This window comes from Elaeis guineensis, chromosome 6 (genome assembly GCF_000442705.2).
Source record: "Elaeis guineensis isolate ETL-2024a chromosome 6, EG11, whole genome shotgun sequence".
NCBI lineage: Eukaryota > Viridiplantae > Streptophyta > Magnoliopsida > Arecales > Arecaceae > Elaeis > Elaeis guineensis.
The window spans coordinates 127,402,648-127,428,406 of NC_025998.2; the positions used below are offsets into that span (position 1 = coordinate 127,402,648).

General features: G+C 34.6%; 1 protein-coding gene across 1 annotated transcript; it reads left to right on the plus strand.

Annotated features, from left to right (window-relative positions):
- Nucleotides 1-79: 79 nt before the first annotated feature.
- On the plus strand, nucleotides 80-25,597 carry LOC140858840 (uncharacterized). Its single transcript, XM_073260123.1, is given in 5 exon segments — nucleotides 80-888; nucleotides 1,063-1,163; nucleotides 2,058-3,623; nucleotides 4,128-4,720; nucleotides 25,580-25,597. Coding segments are annotated over 5 exon segments (3,087 nt in total).
- Nucleotides 25,598-25,759: the final 162 nt, after the last annotated feature.

Here is a 25,759-nt window from a genome sequence, read left to right on the forward strand (position 1 = left end):
GAGACTATGCCAGATCATCTATGAGGGGTTAGATTCAAACTCAAGAACCATGCTAGAGTCCATGTGCCAAGGCCAATTTATGGACAAAGAAACTACTGAAGCTTGGCAATTCTTAGAAGATCTAGCCGAGAAAAATTTACAGTGGGAAACAACTAGGGAACCTGATAAAGCTACACCTTCAAGAGGAGGAATGCATCAAATTCAACCAACCCTAGCATCAGAGGCCAAGATTGCAACCTTAACACGTAGATTGGAAGCCTTAGAATTACAGAGACCAGCCAATGTAAATCAAATATCTGCACCCATGTGTAAAGGGTGCAATGCACCAGACCATGTCTTAGAAGAATGTTCCTACTCGAATGAGTGTGCACAGGTGAATGCCACCTATCAAGGACCATTGAACAATCCTTATGCACCCACATATAACCCAAGTTGGAGGAATCACCCGAATTTCTCATGGTCCCAGAATCCTAATGTAGGCAATCCAAATTTCAATCAGCAAAATCTAAGGTCCAACCCAGTGATGAACAACCCGCCAGGCTTCCATGATAATGACAAGAAAATTACCTCTTTAGAGAAAAGCCTAGAAGCCATGATGAAGACACATACCAGCTTTATGCAAACCACGGGTCAACTCATAAATAATAACACCCAAGCTATAGCCCGTCTGGAAATGCAAGTAAGTCAGCTGGCTTCGACCATTAGTGAACGAGAACATGGTAGGTTACCTAGCCAACCTGAGCCAAATCCTAGGAACCAAAATGGTCCACGACCCCAACAAGGAAACCAAGTTAATGGTGTAAATGCCATTCATACCTTAAGATCAGGAAAACAAATAGACAATAAGGTAGTTGCACTTGATGATATAGATGACTCATCTGCCGAGTCACCTTCTAAAACTACTACCTTTCAACCTCAAGCACCAGAAACTGAAAATTCACCTAGTCCAGTACTTAAAAGTCCTAGAGCTCCTTTTCCAAACAGACTGAAATCCAATAAATCTGAACATTTAGATAAAATTTTAGAGGTATTTAAACAAGTCCAAGTTAATATTCCTCTTTTAGATATAATCCATCAGGTTCCAACTTATGCCAAATTTTTAAAAGATCTCTGCACTAGGAAAAGGACCACTAATGTACCAAAGAAAGCATTTTTGGCTGCAAGTGTCAGTTCATACCTATCTAGCCATGTGCCAATTAAATATAAGGACCCTGGAGTTCCAACAATTTCTTGTGTTATTGGAGAAACCAATATAAAAAAGGCCTTGCTAGATCTAGGAGCTAGTGTGAATATCCTTCCATATTCGGTGTATGAACAACTAGGATTAGAAAAACTTCAACCTACTGGGATCACATTACAGTTAGCCGATAGATCTCTCAGGATCCCTAAGGGAATGGTCGAGGATGTTCTGATAAAGGTTGAAAATTTCATTTTTCCTATAGATTTTATTGTTTTAGAGACTGAGCCAGTTGCGAATCCTAAAGGACATATACCTGTCATTTTAGGAAGACCATTCTTAGCTACGGCCAATGCTGAAATCAATTGTCGAAATGGTCTAATGAAGTTATCCTTTGGGAATATGACCATTGAGCTTAATGTTTTTAACTTAGAACAGGAATCCTCTTCTCATGCTGATGTCAATGTAGTCCAAGATGGTATTTATGAATCCATTGACATTAGTGATGATGAAGTCGACCTAGAGTCTAACCCCTGGTTAATCCATGAGTCTGAGGATGTCAATAAAATACTTAAAGAAAATCAGATTAATCAAGAATCGACACTTCCTACTGAACCAATCATTGAGATGGTGAAACCATCACCTAAACCATCGATAGAGGAAGCACCCATTTTAGAACTGAAGCCCCTCCCAGAACATCTCAAGTATGCATATCTAGGACCCAAAGAAACTTTGCCTGTAATTATTGCATCAGACCTAGATCCCAAGCAAGAGGAGGAGTTATTGTCAGTTCTAAAAGCAAATCAAGAGGCAATAGGTTGGACCATAGCAGATATCAAAGGAATAAGCCCTTCTATAGTTCAACATAGAATATACTTAGAGGAAGAGGCTAAACCAACAAGAGAAGCCCAAAGAAGGCTTAATCCAGTTATGAAGGATGTAGTTAAAAAGGAGATTCTGAAACTCCTAGATAGTGAAATAATTTATCCTATTTCTGATAGCTCTTGGGTAAGCCCAGTTCAAGTAGTACCCAAGAAATCTGGGGTAACAGTGGTCCAAAATGATGCAAACGAACTTATCCCAACTAGGACCCAAACGGGATGGAGGGTCTGTATAGACTATAGAAAGTTGAATGCTGCGACAAGGAAAGATCATTTTCCTTTGCCATTTATTGATCAAATGTTGGAAAGACTAGCCGGACAAGAGTTTTACTGTTTTCTTGATGGATACTCCGGTTACAACCAGATCTCCATAGCCGCTGAAGATCAAGAAAAGACTACATTCACCTGTCCATTTGGTACTTTTGCCTATAGACGAATGCCCTTTGGACTATGTAATGCACCGGCAACCTTTCAGAGATGCATGATCAGCATATTTTCAGATATGATAGAACGATTTCTAGAAATTTTTATGGATGACTTTTCTGTTTTTGGTCTAACCTTCTCCGAGTGTCTGAATCATCTGCAATTAGTTCTAGAACGATGTAAGGAGAAGCACCTAGTTCTCAACTGGGAAAAATGTCAGTTTATGGTCAAACAGGGAATAGTTCTTGGCCATGTCATTTCTAAAAAGGGGATTGAAGTGGACAAGGCCAAAATAGATCTAATTGCAAGTCTTCCACCACCTAAATCTGTGAAAGAAATACGTTCATTTTTGGGTCATGCTGGATTCTATAGAAGGTTTATTGCCAACTTTAGCAAAGTAGCACGTCCACTGACTAATCTTTTGGCAAAGGATACTAAATTTGAATTTACTCATAAGTGCTTGGAATCCTTTGAATTTCTAAAAAATGCACTTGTATCAGCTCCAATCATTCATCCTCCTGTCTGGTCTGAACCATTTGAATTAATATGTGATGCGTCCGATCATGTTGTGGGCGCAATCTTAGGTCAACGAATAAATAAGCTGCCTAGAGTGATATATTATGCAAGTAAAACCTTAAATGATGCGCAGCTTAACTACACCACAACTGAGAAGGAGTTCCTTGCCGTTGTCTTTGCTTTAGAGAAATTTAGATCTTATTTGGTTGGAACCCACACCATTGTTTACACCTATCACTCAGCCATTAGACATCTCCTAGCAAAGAAGGATGCCAAGGCACGTTTAATCAGATGGATTTTGCTCCTTCAAGAATTTGACCTAGAAATTAGGGACAAGAAAGGCACTGAGAACGTTGTAGCAGATCATTTGTCCCGAATTCCAGTTGCACCATCTAGTGAACCACCCATCAATGAATCTTTCCCAGATGAGCAACTCATGTCTTTGTCTACTGAACCTTGGTTTGCTGATATTGTAAATTATTTAGCCATAGGCAAGATACCTTCTCATTGGACTAAGCAGGATAAATATAAATTCTTTGTCCAAGTGAAGTATTTCATTTGGGATGATCCTTATCTTTTTAAACAATGTCCTGATCAAATTATTAGAAGGTGTATCCCAGATAACGAAGTCATGAATATTTTATCTTTTTGTCATGATCAAGCATGTGGGGGTCACTTCGCGTCTAAGAAAACTGCTGCTAAGGTTCTCCAATGTGGTTTTTATTGGCCCAATTTGTTTAAGGATGCTCACGAATATTGTAAAAATTGTGCTCAATGTCAGAAAATGGGCCGAATCACCAAGCGACACATGATGCCACTCAACCCAATCTTGGTAGTTGAAGTTTTTGATGTTTGGGGGATCGATTTCATGGGACCATTTCCAAATTCCTTTGGAAATGAATATATTCTAGTAGCAGTTGATTATGTTTCAAAATGGGTAGAAGCAATTGCATGTAGAACACCCGATAGCAAAATGGTCATTAAGTTTCTTAAAGAAAATATTCTCTCCCGTTTCGGTATTTCTAGGGCAATCATTAGTGATCGGAGAACCCATTTTTGTAACCGACCTTTTGCAACATTGATGAAAAAGTATAATGTCACCCACAAATTGGCCACACCATATCATCCTCAAACTAGTGGGCAAGTTGAAGTGTCAAACCGACAAATCAAACAGATCCTGGAAAAAACTGTTAATGCCAATAGAAAGGATTGGTCTTTAAAATTAATTGATGCACTTTGGGCATACCGAACCGCTTTCAAGACCAATCTAGGAATGTCTCCTTATAGGATTGTGTTTGGTAAACCATGTCACTTGCCTATTGAGATAGAACACAAAGCCATGTGGGCCATCAAACAACTAAATACAAATTTGAACGATGCTGGAAACCATAGGAAGCTTCAATTGAATGAATTAGAAGAACTTAGAAATGAAGCCTATGAAAATGCAAGGATATACAAGGAATGAACCAAAGCATTTCATGATCAATCAATTATAAGAAAAACTTTCAATATCGGACAAAAGGTGCTCTTATATAACTCTAGATTACATCTGTTTCCAGGAAAGCTTAGGTCTAGATGGACAGGACCATTTTTAGTAAAGGAAGTTTTTTCACACGGAGCTGTTGAGATTGAAAATCCAAGTAATGGTGTTATCTTTAAAGTTAATGGTCAACGATTAAAACCATTCTTGGAATTACCTGTCAAGACTGTTGAAGATGCCATGGTTCTTTATGAACCAACTTATTCTGATTAAGTTGCTTCGAGGTTTGGTCTGGCTGAAGACATAAAACTTAGCGCTTCTGGGAGGCAACCCAGCTTATTTAATTTCTAATGCTTTCTTTGTTTTCAGTTTGCTTAGGACAAATAAATTAGATAAACTCCATTGGGAACAATGTCGGTCAAGTTGAGGGGAGAGCTTGAACAAAATCAGGTGTTATCATTTCCTTTTCCTTCCACTATGAGTTATTTCTTGCATTTAATATATTATGTAAAAAAAAATAAAAATAATAATATATATATATATATATATATATGAAATAAATTAATCTATAAAAGAAATAAGAGTAAGTTAGAAAGTATTTGCTAATGTAGTGAGTCACGGAGAAGATTAGCTGGTTAGACTCTTGGTGGCTTAGGTCATTTAAAGACTATTAGCACTTCCAATTGCACATGCACACTAACAAGGTAAAGTAGGTGTTAATTGTAAGGCCAATTAAGGATTTGAGTATTATTTAAATTAGATAATTTTCTCTACACCCCAATTGAAGAAATTTGAATTTAAGGAAAGAGCTACCTGCCTGAAATAAAATGCAAAACACAGAGTAAATGTGGATTGCCCTAAGCCTAGTAACCGGGTCTCTTCACCTAAGTCAAGTGTTGAGATTCGCATCAAACGGTGGTGGGAAGGCCAGGATGCTCAGCAAAAAAAAAAAAAAAAAAAAAAAAAAAAAAAAAAAAAACAGTGTGAAAGCTACCTTAGTTCTTTGTTTAATCTGGGGTGTATAGAAAATTAATCGAACTAAGTTATGAAAAATGATACAATTGGCCTGTACAAGTTAATACTGAAATACTAAGTTAGTTATCACTCACACAAGTGCTATAAAACTTTAAGTGTACTCTAAGAAAGCTTCTAAGTAGACTGACTACCGATTCTAATTCGAAGCTCATTACTTAGTAATACTAGAAAACTTCTTGAATTTCGATCTTAAATTAATTTGCAAAGGAAGGATCTTTTTGGAATATGATCTTATTTTGGTACATTGCTAAGGGACTAGCAATGATTAAGTTGGGGGGTGTGATTTATGTCACAAATTGACATAAAAAGTATCAATTAATATCTAAATTATCTAACTTTATTAAGAAATTGATACTTGTTATTATATTTTGCAAAAGAAGAGATCATCAATAGAAAGAACAAGGAAAGAGGATTCCAACGGCGCAAATTTTATGCAAAACGGAGTTAAATTGACCCAGGAATTGAAGAATGAAGAAAGAAGACTCAATTGGGTCAAACCCGAGTCAAATCAGATCAAAATTGGTCAAAAATCAACTGATTTGGTGATCTGGTTAGCCGCCTGGTCCACAGCAACAGGCGCATGGACCATGGACCCATCAGCGCACCATAAACCCCCTAAAACCTCTTAGTCCCACATCGAAAATTTTGAAAACCTTATAACCCCCAAATGCCTATAAAAAGCCCCCAAAGGCCCTTGTTTTATGTATTCTTCCTTCCGATCAAGCTTGTAACCCTAGATAGTGGGGTTTTTAGCTCTCTTTTCAAGCCTTGAGCTTTGAGGTTTTTGTAATAAATTTTTTTGTATATATAAAATCTTCTTTTTATGCAATTTCATCTCTTTACATTATGCAATTTATTTTTCTTGCAATTAGGATAGTTTAATTTATGCAATTTAATTTTATGCAATTAGGTTAGTTTAAATTATGCAGTTTAAATTTATGCAATTAGGATAGTTTAATTTATGAAATTAGGATAGTTTATTTTTCTGTATTTAAATTTTGTAAGTAGATTTAGATCATGTCTAGCTAAGCATCCCTTCTAGGGTTTGCGATGAAGCTAGATCATGAGTAGGGATTTTACATAGGGTTCTTTCTTTTTCTTAGGGTTTCTTTTTCTTCCTCTTTTGCCAAGAATTTTTGATGAACTACAGTTGGGTCAGAGTCCCTTCATAGTTCATGCTTGATTCAGTGCATAGGAGGAGAAAACCCTAAGGGATCCTAGTTACTACTCCCCTGTAAAGAATCTTGATAGGTTATCGTTGGGCCTTAGTCCCTTCATAATCTATGCTTGGAAAAGACAAGAGGAGTAGTCGTTAGGATCAATAAGAAAAATTTTAGGTAGAATTCCCTGATCTAGATCTAGTGGATTCAAAAATCCTAGATCCTTAGTCTTATTGTCTTTAGCAAACAACTTTCGACTTTCGATTTTTGTTAAAGCTCACTTGAGCATAGATTTGAAAATCATTTTTAAAACCAAGTCTCTGTGGGATCGACCCGTACTCGCTGGTCGTGCTACTCTGCACACCGTGCGCTTGCGGTTTTATTTACAAATTTTAAGATTTGAACATCAATAGTCCCTGATTTGATCAGGGATTAGGCTTAGTTAATTTTTGATTTAATTAGGATTTTATTGAGCCTAATTAAGCCTAATTATGTTGGATTTAATCTGGTCTAATTGTGCTTAACCTATTTTAAACTAGGTTGGCTCAATTTGAATCAAACCACCTTGTTTTAAATTCCCTGCGACACCCAACTTCCTTGCACCCATTTGAATTCACGAGAAGAAACTTCTCGTGAAATTTTTCTCATGCAAAACCCTTCCCCACGCCCTCATTTGTGCACCATATGGATGGATAAAATAATTAGTTAGCCATTCAAATTCAAAGCATGTTTGAATTTGAATAGATAACTTATCACTTGCCCCTTCATCCTTATCCATTTTGTGCGCCACATTACTTACACGAGAAAAAGTTTCTCATGAAACATTTTCCATGCACAAAGAGCCACGCCCCTTCTCTTCTCACGCCCAAAAGGATAGGGATAAGTTGGTTTTCGTTTGAATTCAAATTTGATTTGAATTCAAATGTGTAACCACTTGTCTTTATCCTCTCACGCGGATAAGACACGTTCAACATTGTTTTAAAAATGGCAGAAAGGTGGGGCGTGCACAGAAAAATTAAGAGAAAGAAAGTGGGGCATGAGAAAGGCTTGTGTGCGAGGTGAAAGTCCAAAATCTTTCGAGAGAAAAAGAAAGAAAAGAGAGAAAATTGGGCGCAGGATTTTTGGTGTGTACCCTAGGGTTTCTACCTAGGGTTCGGGAAGTGAGATTGGTGTGCCACGAGTGTCGTGAGTCCACCAAATTTCAGGAAAAGATCCATCAGCCTCTCAGGCAATTGTGTAGACGATCTGGAGCATCCAAGAAGTTGACACACATCGATCGAAGGAGTTCGATCAAAATCTACCATCAAAAGGGTGAAATCACGAACTAGCATTCGTGAGGAGCTGATCAGATGGGAGCTTCGTGTGGATGATCCGCAGAGGTCAGACATTTGTGTGGCTGCGATGTGATGATCAGAGCCCCCCGACGGTGATCAGATTGTGGTGATCGACTATCCGCAAAAGGTGATGTGTTCTGAACACAGTACTGTAAAAGGTTTACTGATTCAAATTTGAATTTCAAATTTAAACGCATGCTGTTGTATCATATTTAGATCCTAGTGTAGGGTTAATTAGTATTAATTAATGAGATTAATTAATAATTTCACTGTAAAATAGTAATTTTGAAAAGTTTTAAAATTACCATTTTGCCCCTGCACAAAATTTTCGTTACATGTTCGTGCTAAGGTCACTATTATACCCATGACAGGGCCATATTTCTTAATCGACAGAGTTTTTAATTCATGTGCCAATTTTATATCGGCTGGCAGGGCCATATTTCGTGAGGATGCTAGCTCCAGATGTCGACCTTCTCGAAGAAATTCATTCATAGCTATCTGAGAGCCTTTGAAATCTTTGTATCTTTTTCTTAAAACATATATATACATAGATGGAAAACAATAAAATCTCATGCTTCATAATCATGCAACTTTTTATAAAATATATTCATGCAATCAATGCTCATAATAAAATATGCTTTTTCATATCACATATGCTGATCCTTATTTTACGAAAAATATGACTTCATCAATAAGAGATCTTATGCATGAAAAATCATAGAGATTTAAAAATAAATAAGGAGTGTAAGATCTACATACCTTGATCGTCCTAGGCCTTTTAATCTTTCTTAAATGAATCAGACAGTCCTATTAAAAATATTAAATCATCATTAAATTTTATTTCATATATTTAATAAAATTACATAATATAAGAAGATGACCGACTTGATGATCAGTCTAATAAATCTCCCCCTTCGGCTCTAAATCAATTTAAGATCATAGGTCCCTAGGAGTGGAGAAGATGGCCTAATAGGAGATCCATAGGGCTTCTTAGAGAAAGAAAAATTTTAGAGAAAGAAAATTTTTAGAGAGAGAAAGTTCAATTCTAGAGAGAGAAAATATTTTAGATTTAAGAGAGAGAGATAAGAGAAACTTTCTTCCATCAGTATTATTATTATTATTATTTTCTTTTTTTTCTTTTCTTTTTCTTTTCTTTTCTTTTTTTTTTCTTTTTTCTTTTTCTTTTCTTTTTCTTTTCTTTTTCTTTTCTTTTTTCTTTTTCTTTTTTTTTTTCCCGTGACCTTCTTTGGCTGAAACAGGGGACCTAGAGGTCCCCTTGCCTTTGACCGATCGATCATGACCGTACCTCATCCGACGGTGATCAGTGGCAAGGGGCAACCCTCTCGAGCTTGGAAAGGCCAAAGCCGGCGGTCGGCGGTGACCGTCGGTGCCAAAAATCAGGAGAAAGGGAGAGATCGAACAGAGCTTCCTTTTTCGATGAAATCTGACGACTCCTGTCACCAGCAGTCGTGCCTACAGGCATGAAAAAGAAGGAAGAGAAGAGAGAAAGAGGAAGAAGGACTTACCTCAGTCTCCGATGACCCCCACCGGTGAGAAATCGCGGCGAGCATGAGTCGAGGGGCCGCGGCTTCAATCGAAAAAATCAGAGAGGAACACCGGCAATCATCGGTGATTGCTATGTCTTCTCTTAGAGGAGAGGAGGGGGGTTCTTATAGGGTTTATCCTAGGGTCCTTCAATGGCCCTAGGACTTAGATTCCAATCAGAATCGGAGAAGGAGAAGACTCCGATCAGGAGTCTTCTTCCCCCCTTTTTTTTTTTTCTCGATGGGCTTAGTGGGCTTTAGGCCCAATGGGCTGGGTTATCACATTCTATCCTCCTTAAAAAAAATTTCATCCTCAAAATTTAACATACCTTCATTTTCAAATAAGTGTGGATATCTTATCTTCATATCATCTTCAAGCTCCCAAGTAGCCTCTCTCTCTTCATGATTACTCCAATGAATCTTCACATATGGAATGATGCACCATCTTAGAACTTGCTCTTTTCGATCAATAATTCGGAGAAAAAATTCTTCATAGGTTAAGTCTTCATGAACTTGCAATGGCTTATACTTTATCATATTATTTGGATCAGGTAAAAACTTTTTCAGTAATGAAACATGAAAGACATTGTGCACTTTGGATAAATCTAGTGGTAAAGCTAGTTTGTAAGCAACATCTCCTACTCGATTTAAAATTTTAAAAAGTTCAATATATCGCGGACTCAGCTTATCATGTCTCTCAAATCTTATGACATCCTTAATAGGTGATACTTATAGAAAAACATGCTCACCAACCTGAAATTCTAATTCTCTTTATTTTCTATCTGCCCAACTCTTCTGTCTATCCTGTGCTGCCTTGAGTCTTTTCTTGATCAGATAAATTTTGTCTCTAGCATCTTGAACTAACTCTGGATCTATTAATTTCTTTTCACCTACTTCATCCCAATACAGAGGAGATCTACACTTTCTTCCATACAGGACTTCATAGGATGCCATCAGGATACTAGAATGAAAACTGTTGTTATATGCAAATTCAATCAGTGTCACATGATTATCCCAATATCCTTCGAAATCGAAAGCACAAGCTCTTAACATATCCTCAAGAGTTTGAATTATCCTTTCAGATTAGCCATCGGTCTGGGGATAGAAAGCAGTACTAAGCCTCAATTCTATCCCCAAAGCATCTTGAAAATTTTTTCAAAATCTAGATATTAATCATGGATCCCGATCAGATACAATACTTATTGGAACACCATACAGGTATACAATTCCATTAATATACATCCGGACTAACTTATCAAGTGGAGTACCAACTCGAAAAGATAGAAAGTGAGCTGATTTAGTAAGCTGATCAACAATCACCCACATTGCATCATTTTTTCTTGCTATCCTTGGAAGTCCTGTAACGAAATCCATCATGATATGTTCTCATTTTCATTCTGGTATCTCTAATGATTTTAGCAAACCGGCAGATCTTTGATATTTGACTTTCACTTGCTGGCATACCAAGCATTGAGATATAAATCGAGCTATCTCCTGCTTCATTCCATTCTACCAAAAATATTATTTTAAATCTCTATACATCTTTGTATTACCGGGATGAAAGGAGAAACGAGATTTATGGGCTTCTTTCAAAATTTTCTTCTTTAGTTCAAGATCTCCTGGTATACATAATCTGTTTTCAAAATAAAGAGTTTCATCTGCATATAGCCTAAGCTCAGCTCGTAACCCTTTCTCCATGTCCTTCTTAAACTGACACAAATGAATATCATTCTGTTGGGCCGCTTTTATCTATTCGATCAATGCTGATTGTACCATTAAATTGGCTAACACATTCTTAACATCGGTACAAGTCATTTCAATTTGCAAATCTTCAAGATCTCTCAGAATTTGTTACTGAAAGGATAGCAAAGTCATCATATTTGCTGAAGACTTCCAACTAAGTGCATCTGCCACCACATTGGCTTTTTCAGGATGATATTTAATATTTAGATCATAATCTTTTAATAGTTCAAGCCACCTCCTTTGCCTCATATTCAGCTCTTTTTGAGTAAATAAGTATTTTAAGCTTTTATGATCAATAAAGATTTCACAAGATTCTTCATATAAATAATGTCGCCAAATTTTAAAGCAAAAATAATAGCTGCTAACTCCAAATCATGTGTCGGATAATTCTGCTCATAGATTTTTAGTTATCGAGAAGCATAAGCTATGATCTTATCATTCTGTATCAATACACAACCTAATCCCTTATTAGAAGCATCACTATAAATGACAAATCCTCCATTACTAGATGGTAAAGTAAGAATTGGGGCAGATATCAATCGTTGCTTCAGATCTTGAAAACTCTACTCACATTCACTGCTCCATTCAAATTTTATTCATTTCTGAGTTAAGCGGGTTAGAGAAATTGTAATTTGAGAAAATCTCTTGACGAATCTTCTATAATAACCAGCCAAGCCTAAAAAGCTTTTAACTTTCATCACATTAGTCGGACGAGGCCAATTCACCATGGCTTTTATCTTCTTTGGATCGATTGAGATTTCTTCCTTAGATATTACATGGCCGAGGAAGACAACATTATCCAATCAGAACTCACACTTGCTAAGCTTGGCGAAGAGCTTCTCTTCTCTCAAGATTTGAAACACAATCCTTAAATGTCTCTCATGTTCCTCTATATTTTTAGAATAAACTAAGATATCATCAATAAAAATAACAATGAATTGATCCAGATACGGCTTGAAAATCCTGTTCATCATATCCATAAAGCAGCTGGTGCATTGGTTAGTCCAAAAGGCATTACTAAAAATTCATAATGGCCATACTTGGTTCTAAATGCAGTCTTAGGTACATCTTCATCTCTAATTCTTAGTTGATAATAGCCTGATCGTAAGTCAATTTTGGAGAAAATTTGTGCACCCTGAAGTTGATCAAATAAGTCATCTATTCGAGGAAGAGGATATTTATTCTTTATGGTTACCTTGTTCAACTCCCGATAGTCAATGCATAAATGCATGCTCCCATCTTTCTTTTTCACAAATAACACAGGAGCTCTCCAGGGTAATGTACTTGGTCGGACAAACTTTTTATTCAAAAGTTCTTGCAGTTGATCCTTTAATTCTCGTAATTCTACGGGAGCCATCCGATAAGGAGGTTTTGATATAGATCCGATCCCTGGTGTGATATCAATTTTAAATTCAACCTCATGATCTGGAGGCAGTTCGGGTAGTTCATCTGGGAAAATATCAAAAAATTCCTTGACAATTGGGATATCGTCCAACTTTATCTTTTCCTTCTCGACGTCCACTACATGGACCAAAAATACTTTACATCCTTTCCTCAAAGCTTTTCTTGCGTTCATAATTGAGATAATACTCAAAGATTGTTTGGGTTCCGTATTATGAACTTCGCCTTGAAAGAAGAATTATGGTTCATCTGGAATTTGAAATACCACTCTTTTTCTAAAACAATCAATATGAGCGTGGTACGAAGATAACCAGTTCATCCCAAGAATAATGTCAAAATCATGCATATTTAACTGAATCAAATCTGCTGCTAATTCTTTTTCTTCTATTTGGATTATGCAATTTTTAAAAATAATGTTAGCAACAACAATATTTTTAAAAGGTGTGCTAACATATAATGGTTCATTTAGTTTTCCAAGCACACAATTCAAAGAAGTAGCAAACTTGAGAGATATAAAAGAGTATGAAGAGCCGGAATCGAATAACACACAAGTATGAATAGAACTGACTGGGATAGTACCATCACCACTTGATCACTTGCGTTGGCCTCCTGTTGGTTTAAAGCAAACACTCGTGTATTCCCTTTCTATTTTTGATCGACTGGTTTGTTAGGTCTAGAGTCATCTTTTTTCTTATTTGGACAATCACGAGCCATATGTCCTTTCTCGCCACATAAAAAGCATGTTCCTATCCTCTTGAGACAAGATCCATTATGATTTTTTTCCACAATAGGAGCAGGATATAGATTCTTTCTTCTTATTAGAGTTATTATTTTTAAAATTTTTCTGCTGATCCTTTAGATTTTCTGCTCATCTAGGTCTCTTCCTATCTCCTCTTTGTAGATCTGCTCTTTTCAATTCAGACTTCACTTTCAAAGCTCGCTCCAGTACGTCTTTGTAGTTATTTAAAATATGAAAAGACAGACGGGATCGAATTCTATATCTTAGACCTTGTTCGAATCTGTTAGCTTTACTCCTTTCGAACTCCATAAGCTGGGGACAGAAGCGGCCTAGCTCATTAAATTTGTTAGCATATTCTAATACTGTTATATTATCCTTTTGCTTTAAGGCTAGAAACTCATTTTCTTTTACCAATCTCATTGTCCTGGAGAAGTACTGATCATAAAATATCTCTTTGAACTCTTTCCAAGTGAGCTGATTATCATTATTCCCATAGGCAGCTTTTATTACAGTCCACCAAAACTTAGCATTCCCTTTTAATATAGGAACGGATAATATCTTAGACCTTGTTCGAATCTGTTAGCTTTACTCCTTTCGAACTCCATAAGCTGGGGGCAGAAGCGGCCTAGCTCATTAAATTTGTTAGCATATTCTAATACTGTTATATTATCCTTTTGCTTTAAGGCTAGAAACTCATTTTCTTTTACCAATCTCATTGTCCTGGAGAAGTACTGATCATAAAATATCTCTTTGAACTCTTTTCAAGTGAGCTGATTATCATTATTCCCATAGGCAGCTTTTATTGTAGTCCACCAAAACTTAGCATTCCCTTTTAATATAGGAACGGCTAATCTGACCTTCACATTCTCAAGATATTGCAGGGCATCAAATATCTTCTCCATCCCTCGAATCCATGTCTCTGCAGCCATAGGATCAGATCCACCCTCAAATAGAGGTGGGTTGAGCCTTCTGAATCTCTCGTAGTATGACTCCATAGATAATGTAGGTCAAGGAGCAGTTTGTGCCTGCTGCTGGATAAGCTGAGCCACCACTTGACATACACTAGCAATGTCTGTCTGAGTGGCCGGTGCGTCAGGAGCCCGCTCAATTGGTTGATTGGCAGCTCTCCGTGACGTCAATCTTACTCTTCTTGCTCCTCTTGTCCTAGCAGCCATATTTGTCAAGGTCTCGCCCTCCCTGTCGCTCATCGCTTTCTAGTCCAATACTAATATTATTCTATTTTTTTAACAGAGCTGTAGTATAGTTAATAATTTAAGTCAGAGTCTAACTATACGTAACCTAACTATCCACTATTAGGTTTTAAGTTCTACTCATGATTAAACCTATTGCTCTGATACCATAAAATGTCACGCTCCAAATCTGGGACATAACACGGTCATGCTACCGAGGGATGGACCCGCGATAACACGAAGCCAAAATTCATCTTCTTAAATATAATAACATGTGCATCATAAATAAAATTTCATTCAAATATTTAATTAAACCAAAACTGGTTCAGAGCATCTAAATCCAAAAATAATCCAAGCCTCAAAATTCATAATAGCTACAATCCATAAACATAAACTGAATTCCTAGTATAAAATTTCCAAGCTTGCTTTGCCGATCCCCAAGCCTGGATTCCCTTTTTACCGGTCTTAGCCTTATTTCTCTGTACATGAAAAAGAAAATAAAAAGAATATGAGCTTCACTAGCTCAGTAAGTAGACTTCCGCTTCCTTACCGGATCAAGCATAAAATTTCTTATGATAATGCATCATTTCGCAAATAACAATTATTGTGAAGATAAACAATTCATAGAGCATGTAATAAAACAAGTTATAAGCTCATCATGCATGCATAAATCATGTATATTTCATAATCATGAATCATAAATCATTTTTGTTATGTATTCGTGTCATGTTTCAAAAAAAAAATTGCTCACAGATGTTCATGCTAAGGTCACTATTATACCCGTGATAGTGTTTCTTAATCGACAGAGTTTTTAATTCATGTGCCAACTTTATACCCGCTGGCAGGACCATATTTTGTGAGGATGCTAGTTCCGGATGTCAACCTTTCTGAAAGAATTCATTCATAGCTATCTGAGAGCCTTTGAAATCTTTGTATCTTTTTCTTAAAACATATATATACATAGATGGAAAACAATAAAATCTCATGCTTCATAATCATGCAACTTTTTATAAAATACATTCATGCAATCAATGCTCATAATAAAACATGCTTTTTCATATCACATATGCTGATCTTTATTTTACAAAAAATATGACTTCATCAATAAGAGATCTTATGTATGAAAAATCATAGAGATTTAAAAATAAATAAGGAGCGTAAGATCTACATACCTCGATCATCCTAGACCTTTTAATCTTCCTTAAATGAATCAAACAGTCCTATTAAAAATATTAAATCATCATTAAATTTTATTTTATATATTTAATAAAATTATATAATATAAGAAAATGACCGACTTGATGATCAGTCTAATAAATCCCTCCCTTCGGCTCTAAATCGATTTAAGATCATAGGTCCCTAGGAGTGAAGAAGATGGCCTAATAGGAGATCCATAGCGCTTCTTAGAGAGAAAAAAATTTAAAGAGAGAAAATTTTTAGAGAGAGAAAATAGAGAGAGAAAGTCCAATTTTAGAGAGAGAAAATGGTTTAGATTTAAGAGAGAGAGATGAGAGAAACTTTTTCTCATCAGTATTATTATTATTATTATTATTATTATTTTTCTTTTCTTTTTCTTTTTCTTTTCTTTTTCTTTTCTTTTCTTTTTCTTTTCTTTTTTCTTTTTCTTTTCTTTTTCTTTTTCTTTTCTTTTTCTTTTCTTTTTCTTTTCTTTTTTTTTTCTCAGTGAGCATAGTGGGCTTTAGGCCCAACAGGCCGGGTTATCACATATACAGTATATGGTCAGTTGATATATACTTAGCAAAATATTCATTCGATATTCCAATTCATATCTCTAGGTGAAATGATATACATTTTTCATAAATTTTTAGATACAAAGATCTTAGAAAAGAAGAAAGATTTGAAAAAAGAGAAAGGGCCTCAAAGTATGTATTAGGTCATTGTTAGGTGTGTATCAAAAAAATTTATAGTATATATCAATAAATTATCTAGTATATATTACTCATATACTGTGTACTGATAAATGCTAGATTTTGAAAATAATATATCACTCTATTTAGAAGTGTGTATTGGGATGTTAGATAAATATTTTATTAGATGTATATCAACTAGTCATATATTATGTACTAGTAAATACTAAGCTTGGTAAACTATATATCAATTTAACTTTAGATGTTTATTTGATCGTTACTGGATATGATATTTAGTATTTATCATATGATCATATATTATGTATTGCTATGTGCTGAAAATAAAGAAAAAAAATATTTTAATCACGGAACTAATAACTCCGTCACTATAAAAAGTTTTTGATTTTTAGGCTTATATTTTAAGATTAGCATTATAAGACATGTGGCATATTGCGAAGCCCGCCTCATGTGATGTTTTATAATGCCCACCCCATATGATTTTTGTTCGCCCAACAATTACACCTAAAAAAAAAGCTGTGTGTCCACGTGGCTAAAGAGAATTGGTTGTTTATCATGTATTCAACTAATAATAATGCACCGGGTGGAATAGAGAATTTGGGGCATACTTGGGATGCGGAACATCTCTCTTTGGGGCAATGATGGGCTAGGGACGTTTACCAAAATATCGTTCTCCAGGGGCGGGATAAATCTTGTAAATTTGATTTTATTATGCCCTTGACCTTTTACCCTGAGCTTTCCTTCAACGCTGCAGGGTTGGTTACATGCGCGTGTCTTCTTGGCATTGGGCAGTTGCCACGTGGCAGTGGGCCTCCGTGCAAACCGATAGTTTTGGTGACCAAGGGACCCACATAGTGATGGCTAGGAAATGGATAAATTTTCTGCCCATGATTGTTTTTATTTTTTATTTTTGGTAAGAAGCCCAACGATTGATTTAAAGATACCTACACTTAGTATTCGGCAATGCATACCATTCTCCTAACTAGCATATTAAATCTGAAGTACTCCAAAAAGCAATAATCCAGGTTTTAATCATATTTATATAAATAATTATAAATATCCTCAATTAACTATCCATCTCTATTCCACCAAGCCTCTTCTCACTTTCACTCCTGTCTCCAATTTTAACTGTTGCATATTAAATGTAGCACTTTTCCTCTCCTGCAAGTTATTTTTGTTTCTCCCGCTAATTTTTTAATACAGTGTTTGAATTATTTTACACAGATGGAAATTTTGTTTGGAAGTTGGAGGTAAGAATGGCAATTTAGCTTGATCCATTGGATATCCAATCCGAATAGGGTGAGTTTTACCCAACCCGACTAGAATCTAAAGCAGATATAGATTTTAGAAAAAAAAAATCTCTGAAATAGGTTCAAGTCGGATATGGATATGATATGTCCCATTCTGAATATGATCTGATATAATCTTAATATATATCTTTCTTTTAAAATTATAATTATTTTATAGTATATACGTATATTCGACTCAATCTGACCCACATCTCTACTTGACTTGATCCGATCTAACCCAAGATAAATATGGGGAGGATATAGATATAGAGTTTTAATTATAGGACAGATATGTATATGGGCCAGCATGGCCTGTTGCATCCCTAGATGGAGGATCGATGGATCGATGGGATCCTACTCATATATTCAATGGACCTTCGAGTTTAATCAAGTTTGTTCTTTTTTAGATTTCTAGAGTGATTGGAGGATGTTCGATTGCATTGAAGTGGAGAAATGGGATTGGAGGCTTAGGATTTAGGTGTGAAATCTCATGCTTCTCAATTGACAAGCCATCGGATGGTCATAGGAAGGGGGTGGCGACGGAAAAGGAGTTGGTTGTCATGCAATTTTATTGTTTCGGTGCAAGAATAAGTAAAACAACAACTTCTTGGCAATGGAATTAAGATTAAAATTACGTTATTGGGAGAGATATAGTGAAGAACAAGTATAAAGGGCCATTAGAGGCAATGGTTACATTAAAGGAATTTTTTATAATCGCATATTATATCTCGATCTCTTTAGGTCTTTTGAGGATGTTTTGGAACTTTTCCTCATTTTTAAGTTTGGATTTCTTTTACTTGTTTTAATTAATTTGTTGGTTTTTATTTGTTATCACATTAAACTTCTAACTACTTAAATTCTATTTTAAATAGAATATCAAGAAAAGGTTGCATCTTTTGTGTCTTTGTAATTAATTTGGAGATTGGTTAGTGGTCATGATCATGATTTTTTTTTTCAACTATTTTTTAAATATTTTTTGATTGATATTGATATCTTTGCTTGGATTGCTTGGAATAGTTTGTGAAAATATCTCTTTCTTGAGAAATACAATTGGATAAATTTTCAAGAAAAAGATTTTCCAAATAGTGTGAGAATTAATTATTTTGAGAAGAGTGAGGCAAGAATAATTGTGGTATAGAATCTTTTGTGTGTTCCATGTAAATATTTATTGATAATGTCAGCATGTTTGCTTGTAGTTTGTGACTCTTTTTTAAGTTTTGAATCATTTTCTAGCCTGATTTGTTGCTCTAGTTTTTTTATTTTTTATTTTTAAATGCAAATGTTGATAATAGGGCCTTTGGTGCATTAGATTTTGAAAGAAATATCTTACATGCAAAGTATATTAGAGTATCAAAACCTTGAAAAATTAATGTAGGCATTAACTGAATTTTCTGGTCATAAATTTGTCAATTTTGTGTTAGATGGTGTTTGCCAGCATGCCAACTTTCATGTGCTTTATATATTAGATTGGGGAACACTAAGAAGATAAAGAAAGAAAAATATTCTATTGATAATTTCTCTTGATGATTTCTCATCAACTAGAAAGCTTTTTATTCATATGACAGGCCTTGCCTACTCTACACTTAAATCTTATCATGCAGGGGTGGTTACTATTAGGTAGCAGTCGACCTTTTTACTGTAATTTATAGTTTTAATTTCTAAGATGCTAATGAGTGCATGTTAAAATTGATTGTTGTGGTGTACTTCTACCTCAACCTAGATGAAGTTTTTCGAGCCTTTGGGAGCCTCCGATACTTGATATTTATTTGGATTTTCTATTATGCTAATCTAGGTTTACCATTATGGAACCTTCCATCCACAATCTATCACTTCTCTACATAATCCTAGCTCTCCAGAGAATACGACTTAAGACAATACACTCATATTTTCTCAACTCTCCATTTTCCTGCCTTAACAATCTTCCCTCCAATTCAAGAGCAACTGAGGAAAAACTACACAAACTCCCTATCCTAACCCTTGGATGTAGGACAAACCCTTCCCTCATTTAATCTTAGCAATAGAATCCCCTACGTCTCCTTTAAGTACCTCCTCTTCTTCTTCAAAAATAAAGCGAGTGATTATATATAAAATTCCAATGAAGATACATTTTTAGAATTGGATAAAATTTCTAAAAGCTATACAACTCTACCTTTCTTGAGTCTCTCTAAAACCTAGCCCGCTTCCTCCTATCAAAAAAGAAAAAAAAAAGTATAAAAAAAAGGACATATCTATATCCCTCTATCCTATATTGAGATAATTTAAAAAAAAACTCAAAATTTTTCTAAAATTCCTTTTCAAGCATTTTAACCCAACCTTTTAATTTACCGTTTAAATATTTGAAATCTTTTTATTATCATGATTTTAATTTTTGGTCGTTGGGCTCCTAATTACTGACCTTAATGAGTCAATAAAAACTCAAACAGTCGTGTGTATTTAGTTTTGTCTTTATTTTCTGATCCTTGGGTTTCTTATTAAAAGTTCTAATCATTGGGCTCTCTATTAAAGGTCCTAATGGATCAATAAAAGTCTAAATGATCATAAATAATTATATTAGATGACTATAAAAGGGCCATCTTAAGATCTGATTTTAGATATCTCATCTAATCCTCTCTCCCTCTTCCTTTTGACTTCTTCTCTTCAAGTCTTTTTTTTTGGGTGCTGAAAGAATCTGCATCAATCTCCTCTATGGTTATGCTCGCAGGTTGAGGATCCCGATCGTATCTTGAGATAGTTTTTTTGGATTTTTCTGCATAAGAGACGATGGAATACGTCTTAAGATAGTGTACAACACGCTTTCGGATTTGATTATTTTTATTTTTTATTATTTTACAAGTCATTTATAATTTTTTTGTAATAAAGTTTTGTTAGTTTTTTAAATCATACCAAGAATTTTTTGAATTCTGTTCTACCAATCTAAGGCATAGTCCTCAAATTGTGATTAAAAAGACAATCTTATACATAATGTCTTTAGATTAGCAATGCTAACCATCTATTTCCAGTCCTGATTTTTGTTGTCAATCTTTGTCATGCCGGATAGCATGCTAGGGCTCAAAGCCAAAGGAATGAGTCTGCTTTTGTGGATTGGTACACATGATATAGCGTATGGACATCCTTGTATACCATCCAGGGCTATTATACTAGAGCATATTATGCCAGCATGCGATCACATATATGACATGCAATTCTTTAATCCTTGTTTTATAATCATCCATCATCTACCCACATTGATTGCTGATCCTTTTGCCATCAGCTTTACATTTGCTTATTGTAACTGAATTTTAAATGGTAAATAATGCTAATCCATTATATAGGCTATATCTGCTATTTACTGTTGAAACTATGTTCAATATTTCTTTGAGAATTTTATCAAGTTTCATTTTTTATTTTTTATTTTCACTTAGCCTTTATGTCTATTAGGACATGTATTCTTTTAATTTGCACAAAGATTTCATCATCTATTTGTAAATATTTGCTAAAGTCAAATAGGTTTCAACTTTCAAGCCAAATCCCAGAAATCCTGTAGAATAAACAAGTGCCACATCCATGGCATACATAAGGTGATAGTGAGAGACTTTTGGAGTCCACTGCATGGTTTCTTGTAACTATCATGACATATTTTAATTAAAATTGCCAAAAAAACATGAAGCAAAATCATGATTTTGGCTGCCCCCCGATTTAAATCCAAACTCAAGTAGAAATTGAAAAGAATTTACCTACTAAAGATAAATTCTACATGGGCACTATGGTGCCTTTTTGTCATTTGGTCATGTGTTTTATTGCTAAAAGATTCCTTACTAAGTCAGTCCTATATTTGTTGAATGTACTGCTTTGACTCCTTAACTTGAACAGGCAAAGCCCTGACTGATCTGTATGGGGTTGGCTATGTGGATTAACATTTTAGAACTTACAACTAGCTATCAAATGCATTATGTAATGTTCTCATGAGATATGAAAAACAGTCTGATGTAATTAGCCCATACAAGAATATGGTTTGTTTTACTAGTTTGATTTTGTTAAAGCAAGCTGAAGATTACGGCCATCTGAGCTAAATATGCCAGTAACCTGTCACTTTTCCCCTTTATATCAAAACAAAACTGAGAATCTAACAAGAGTGTCTTCAAAATATGGAGAAATGAATGGTAAAAACAAAACCAAGAATCTAGTGAAAATGTTCACTGAGTATAAAAGTTGATTCATTGTGACATTCATCTGTATATACAATTATGAGTAGATTATTTTCAGAAAATAATATTGTTGCTATATCAGCATATCCTTAACCTGTGGTAGAGAGATCCGTGTATTCGCGTAGTTTACAAAGCTTTTTATATTAGAATTTCCTGTATTCAATTTGTTGTTAGTAGCTGCAGTGCATGAAGTTTTATGGTTTTTTGAGAATAGCAGAAAGTTCTATGTATATGTCATTTCATGCAACCTAATTTATTTATTTTCATAGTGGACTTTAAAAGCGACTTGTAATTCCTTGTCCTATTCTCCATATATAGTGTTTGACTTAGATTATTTAAGTTACCTAGGATTTGCCTTAGTCTAATGTCTTAGCAGGACTCTTCAATTTGATGTGCAATTTGAACTTTACCATACCTCATATGATGACATGCCGGCGACTTGTAATTCCTTGTCCTGTTCTCCAAATATAGTGTTTGACTTAGATTATTTAAGTTACCAAGGATTTGCCTTGGTCTAATGTCTTAGCAGGACTCTTCAATTTGATGTGCAATTTGAACTTTACCATACCTCATATGATGACATGTCAACTTTGATGGTTACCTTTATTACAATGCAAAATAATCAAATTTTACATGTTTAGATATGTGGACATCCATGTATTATGAAAGTGTGTGCATTATTGATGTTACCAATATAGATAACTAGATATTGCTTGCTCACTTAAGATTAATTATAGACAATACAAATACTCATCAGTTTGTTTTATAAAAGGTTTAAATAGGACTAAAATTATCAAGTCATCGAGAGAGACGGAGCTTAGCCTATAAAGATCTTTTAGTAGTGAAAACCTAACCTTTGTGATAGGAGATTTCTTGAAAGAAGTTCAATATAGTCATAAACAAGCTGATTGGTTGGTCAGGGATCATATATGGTTTATTTGATATAGAAATCATAGACTCCATTCCATCTTTATGGTGATTAGTATTTTTATGTAGTAGTTAGGAAGAGTTTTATCTCTGAATGAAATCTGAGAGGTATTCTTCTCATCTATACGAGAGTATCTATATATGGCCGTAGATGTGAGATATGGACTATCTCTAATAATCTTCATGAAAAATCAAGATACACATGCAGGTCCACTAATGCACAAACTAGCGATAGAGAATTCTGTACTATATGTGTTCTAGTTGAAATCTGGATCTAAGGAATGCAGTTTAAGACCTGGTTCACTTCAATTTTTTTAGACAGAAACTATTCACACTAAGTAAGATTAAGTCTTATACAAAAACCTTATCCATTGCATAGCATAAGCACAATGAAATTTATTTTTTTTATTTATAATTTTTGAAAAAATTTGAGTTTTATAGGGGATTGCTAGAGGGAATCCAAAAAGAAAATTTTTTCTAAAATTCTCCTTCAAGGATTTTAATCCAATCTTTTAATTTTACTATTTAAATATTTTGAATCTTTTTATTACTATGATTTTAATTTCTAACCATTGGACTCCTAATTACAGACATTAATGGATCAGTAAAAGCTCAAACGGTTATATGCATTTAATCTCATTTTTATTATCTGACCATTGAGCTCCTTATTAAAAGTTTTGGCCATTGGACTTCTAATTAAAGGTCTTAATGGGTTAATAAAAATCTAAACGATCACAAATGGTCATACTAGATGGTTATAAAAAGTTTATCTTGAGATCTGATTTTAGACATCCCATTTAATCTTCTTCCTCTCTTCTTTCTGACTTCTTCTCTTCAAATATTTTTTTTATGATCATTTTTCTAGATATTGAAAGGATTGATCTCCATCAACCTCTCCTACGGTTGTACTCATAGGTGGAGGAACCTAGTCATATCTTGGGATGATTTTTCTAGATTTTTCTACACGAGAGATGGGAATATATCTTAGGATAGTGTCCAACATGCTTTCAGATTTCATCATCTTTATTTCTTGTTATTCTACAAGTTATTTATAAATTTTTTATAATAAAATTTTATTAGTTTTGTTAGTTTTTTAAATCATATCAAGAATTTTTTAAATTATGTTCTAACATCCTCTTCCTCCCTTCCCCCCCTCCCTTTTTTTCATTTTCTTTTATTTCTCCATTCATGTATGAAACCTTTCTTTCCTATTACCCTTGCCCTTCATTAAACTAGAACATTATCTATGTGTTTTATTCAATTAGTTAGGTTCCTAGCATTTTTATAAGGTAGCAACTTCAAATTAAACTCTCGGGTTTGAGGAGCCTTGAGCAACCACTATAGTGGTAACGATAGACGCTACATCGGTAGCAATGGTCATAGTGAAAATGATGGTACTGACGGCGGCAGTGATGATGGTGGTAGAGATGGTGGTCATAATGGTAGTTGTGACGATGATGATAGTAGTAGTAAAAGAAATAAGTTTCAAATTTTTTTATTTTTTAAAAATAATAAAAATATTTTTAAAATAAATAATAATAATATAATAATACTATCAAATATTTTTTGTTGTTTTATTTTAAAAATAAAAAATAAGAAATAAAAAATAATATCAAATAAGATTTAAAAGAGCCTAGTTGAGTGATGATGTCAAAAGAGCTCCAAATACTTAGTGCAACCATCCTGGAGCCATACCAAGCAGATAATTGCAAGTTATATGGATGTAAAAGAGTCCCAACTTGAGTGATGTTGCCATAAGCTCCAACCATTTATCATTGCTAGAATAACATCTTGGAGCCATTCCTTCCAATAGTTGGTCCCAGTTATACATAGTTTATAAATTTTGGAAAATACAGAGTAACTTATGAAGGGATTTGCATAACCGGTGAAGACTGAGGTGGAGCTATTTAGCAAGACAAACGGAGATATCGGTACGAATATCAATTAAACTATACAAACTTTAAAAAAATTCAAAAAAATAATGTAAAAGATCAAAATTGGCAACATCGTGAGAAGTCAAGAAAGAATAGTAATAAATGGCATGAAACTAAAATATCTTGAGTTTTTTATCCATATTGTTTTTATTTCTACTCTTGCATATGTGAGATATTGTCTGTTTTGATTTAGATTATTTTGGACTATTCAACCTTTGATCATTTTGAGCATCATGATTTTATCTTTTAAAAAATATTTTATAAAAAATAATTTATTTTATATAAATTAATTTTTTTTTAACTCACAATCAATATAGGATCAAAAATATCCTCCTCCAGCAGCACTGTACAACACTAAATACAAGGGATGGTATGTTTGTGTAGAGTTGGAATATCCTAAGTGGGCATGATGTCCAACCTTTAACGAATGTACGTACTTCAACTGGCCTCCGTCGAGCACCAGTCCTAGTACTACCAGAGCTAGAATACCTGTGTGAAGTGATAGTCTCTGCTACTTTTCAGATTTCGAGCCACTGCTCACTTGCATATCCCATTAATGCATAATATATTGTATTTACTTCATTTAATTTACTGCTCGCAGAAGAATTACTATGTTCTGGGAAGGATCAAATACAAACCAAAAAATAGCATGATGATATTGATAAATATCAAATCTTAGATATAAGGAGGAGAAATGGAAACTGCCAGTTTATTCATTCTGAGTTTTCCCCTGTAGGGAATGAATAATGAATGAAGCCCCTCATATTCTTGGTTTATTTAGTTACAACCATCATTGTGATGTCACAAATTCATATAGCAGTTTTACTTAATTGTACACAATCAACCACCACCTTGGATCAATCTGTGTAAAATGGGGTAACAATATACCGGCATTTTTTAAAAAAAATCCTTCAAT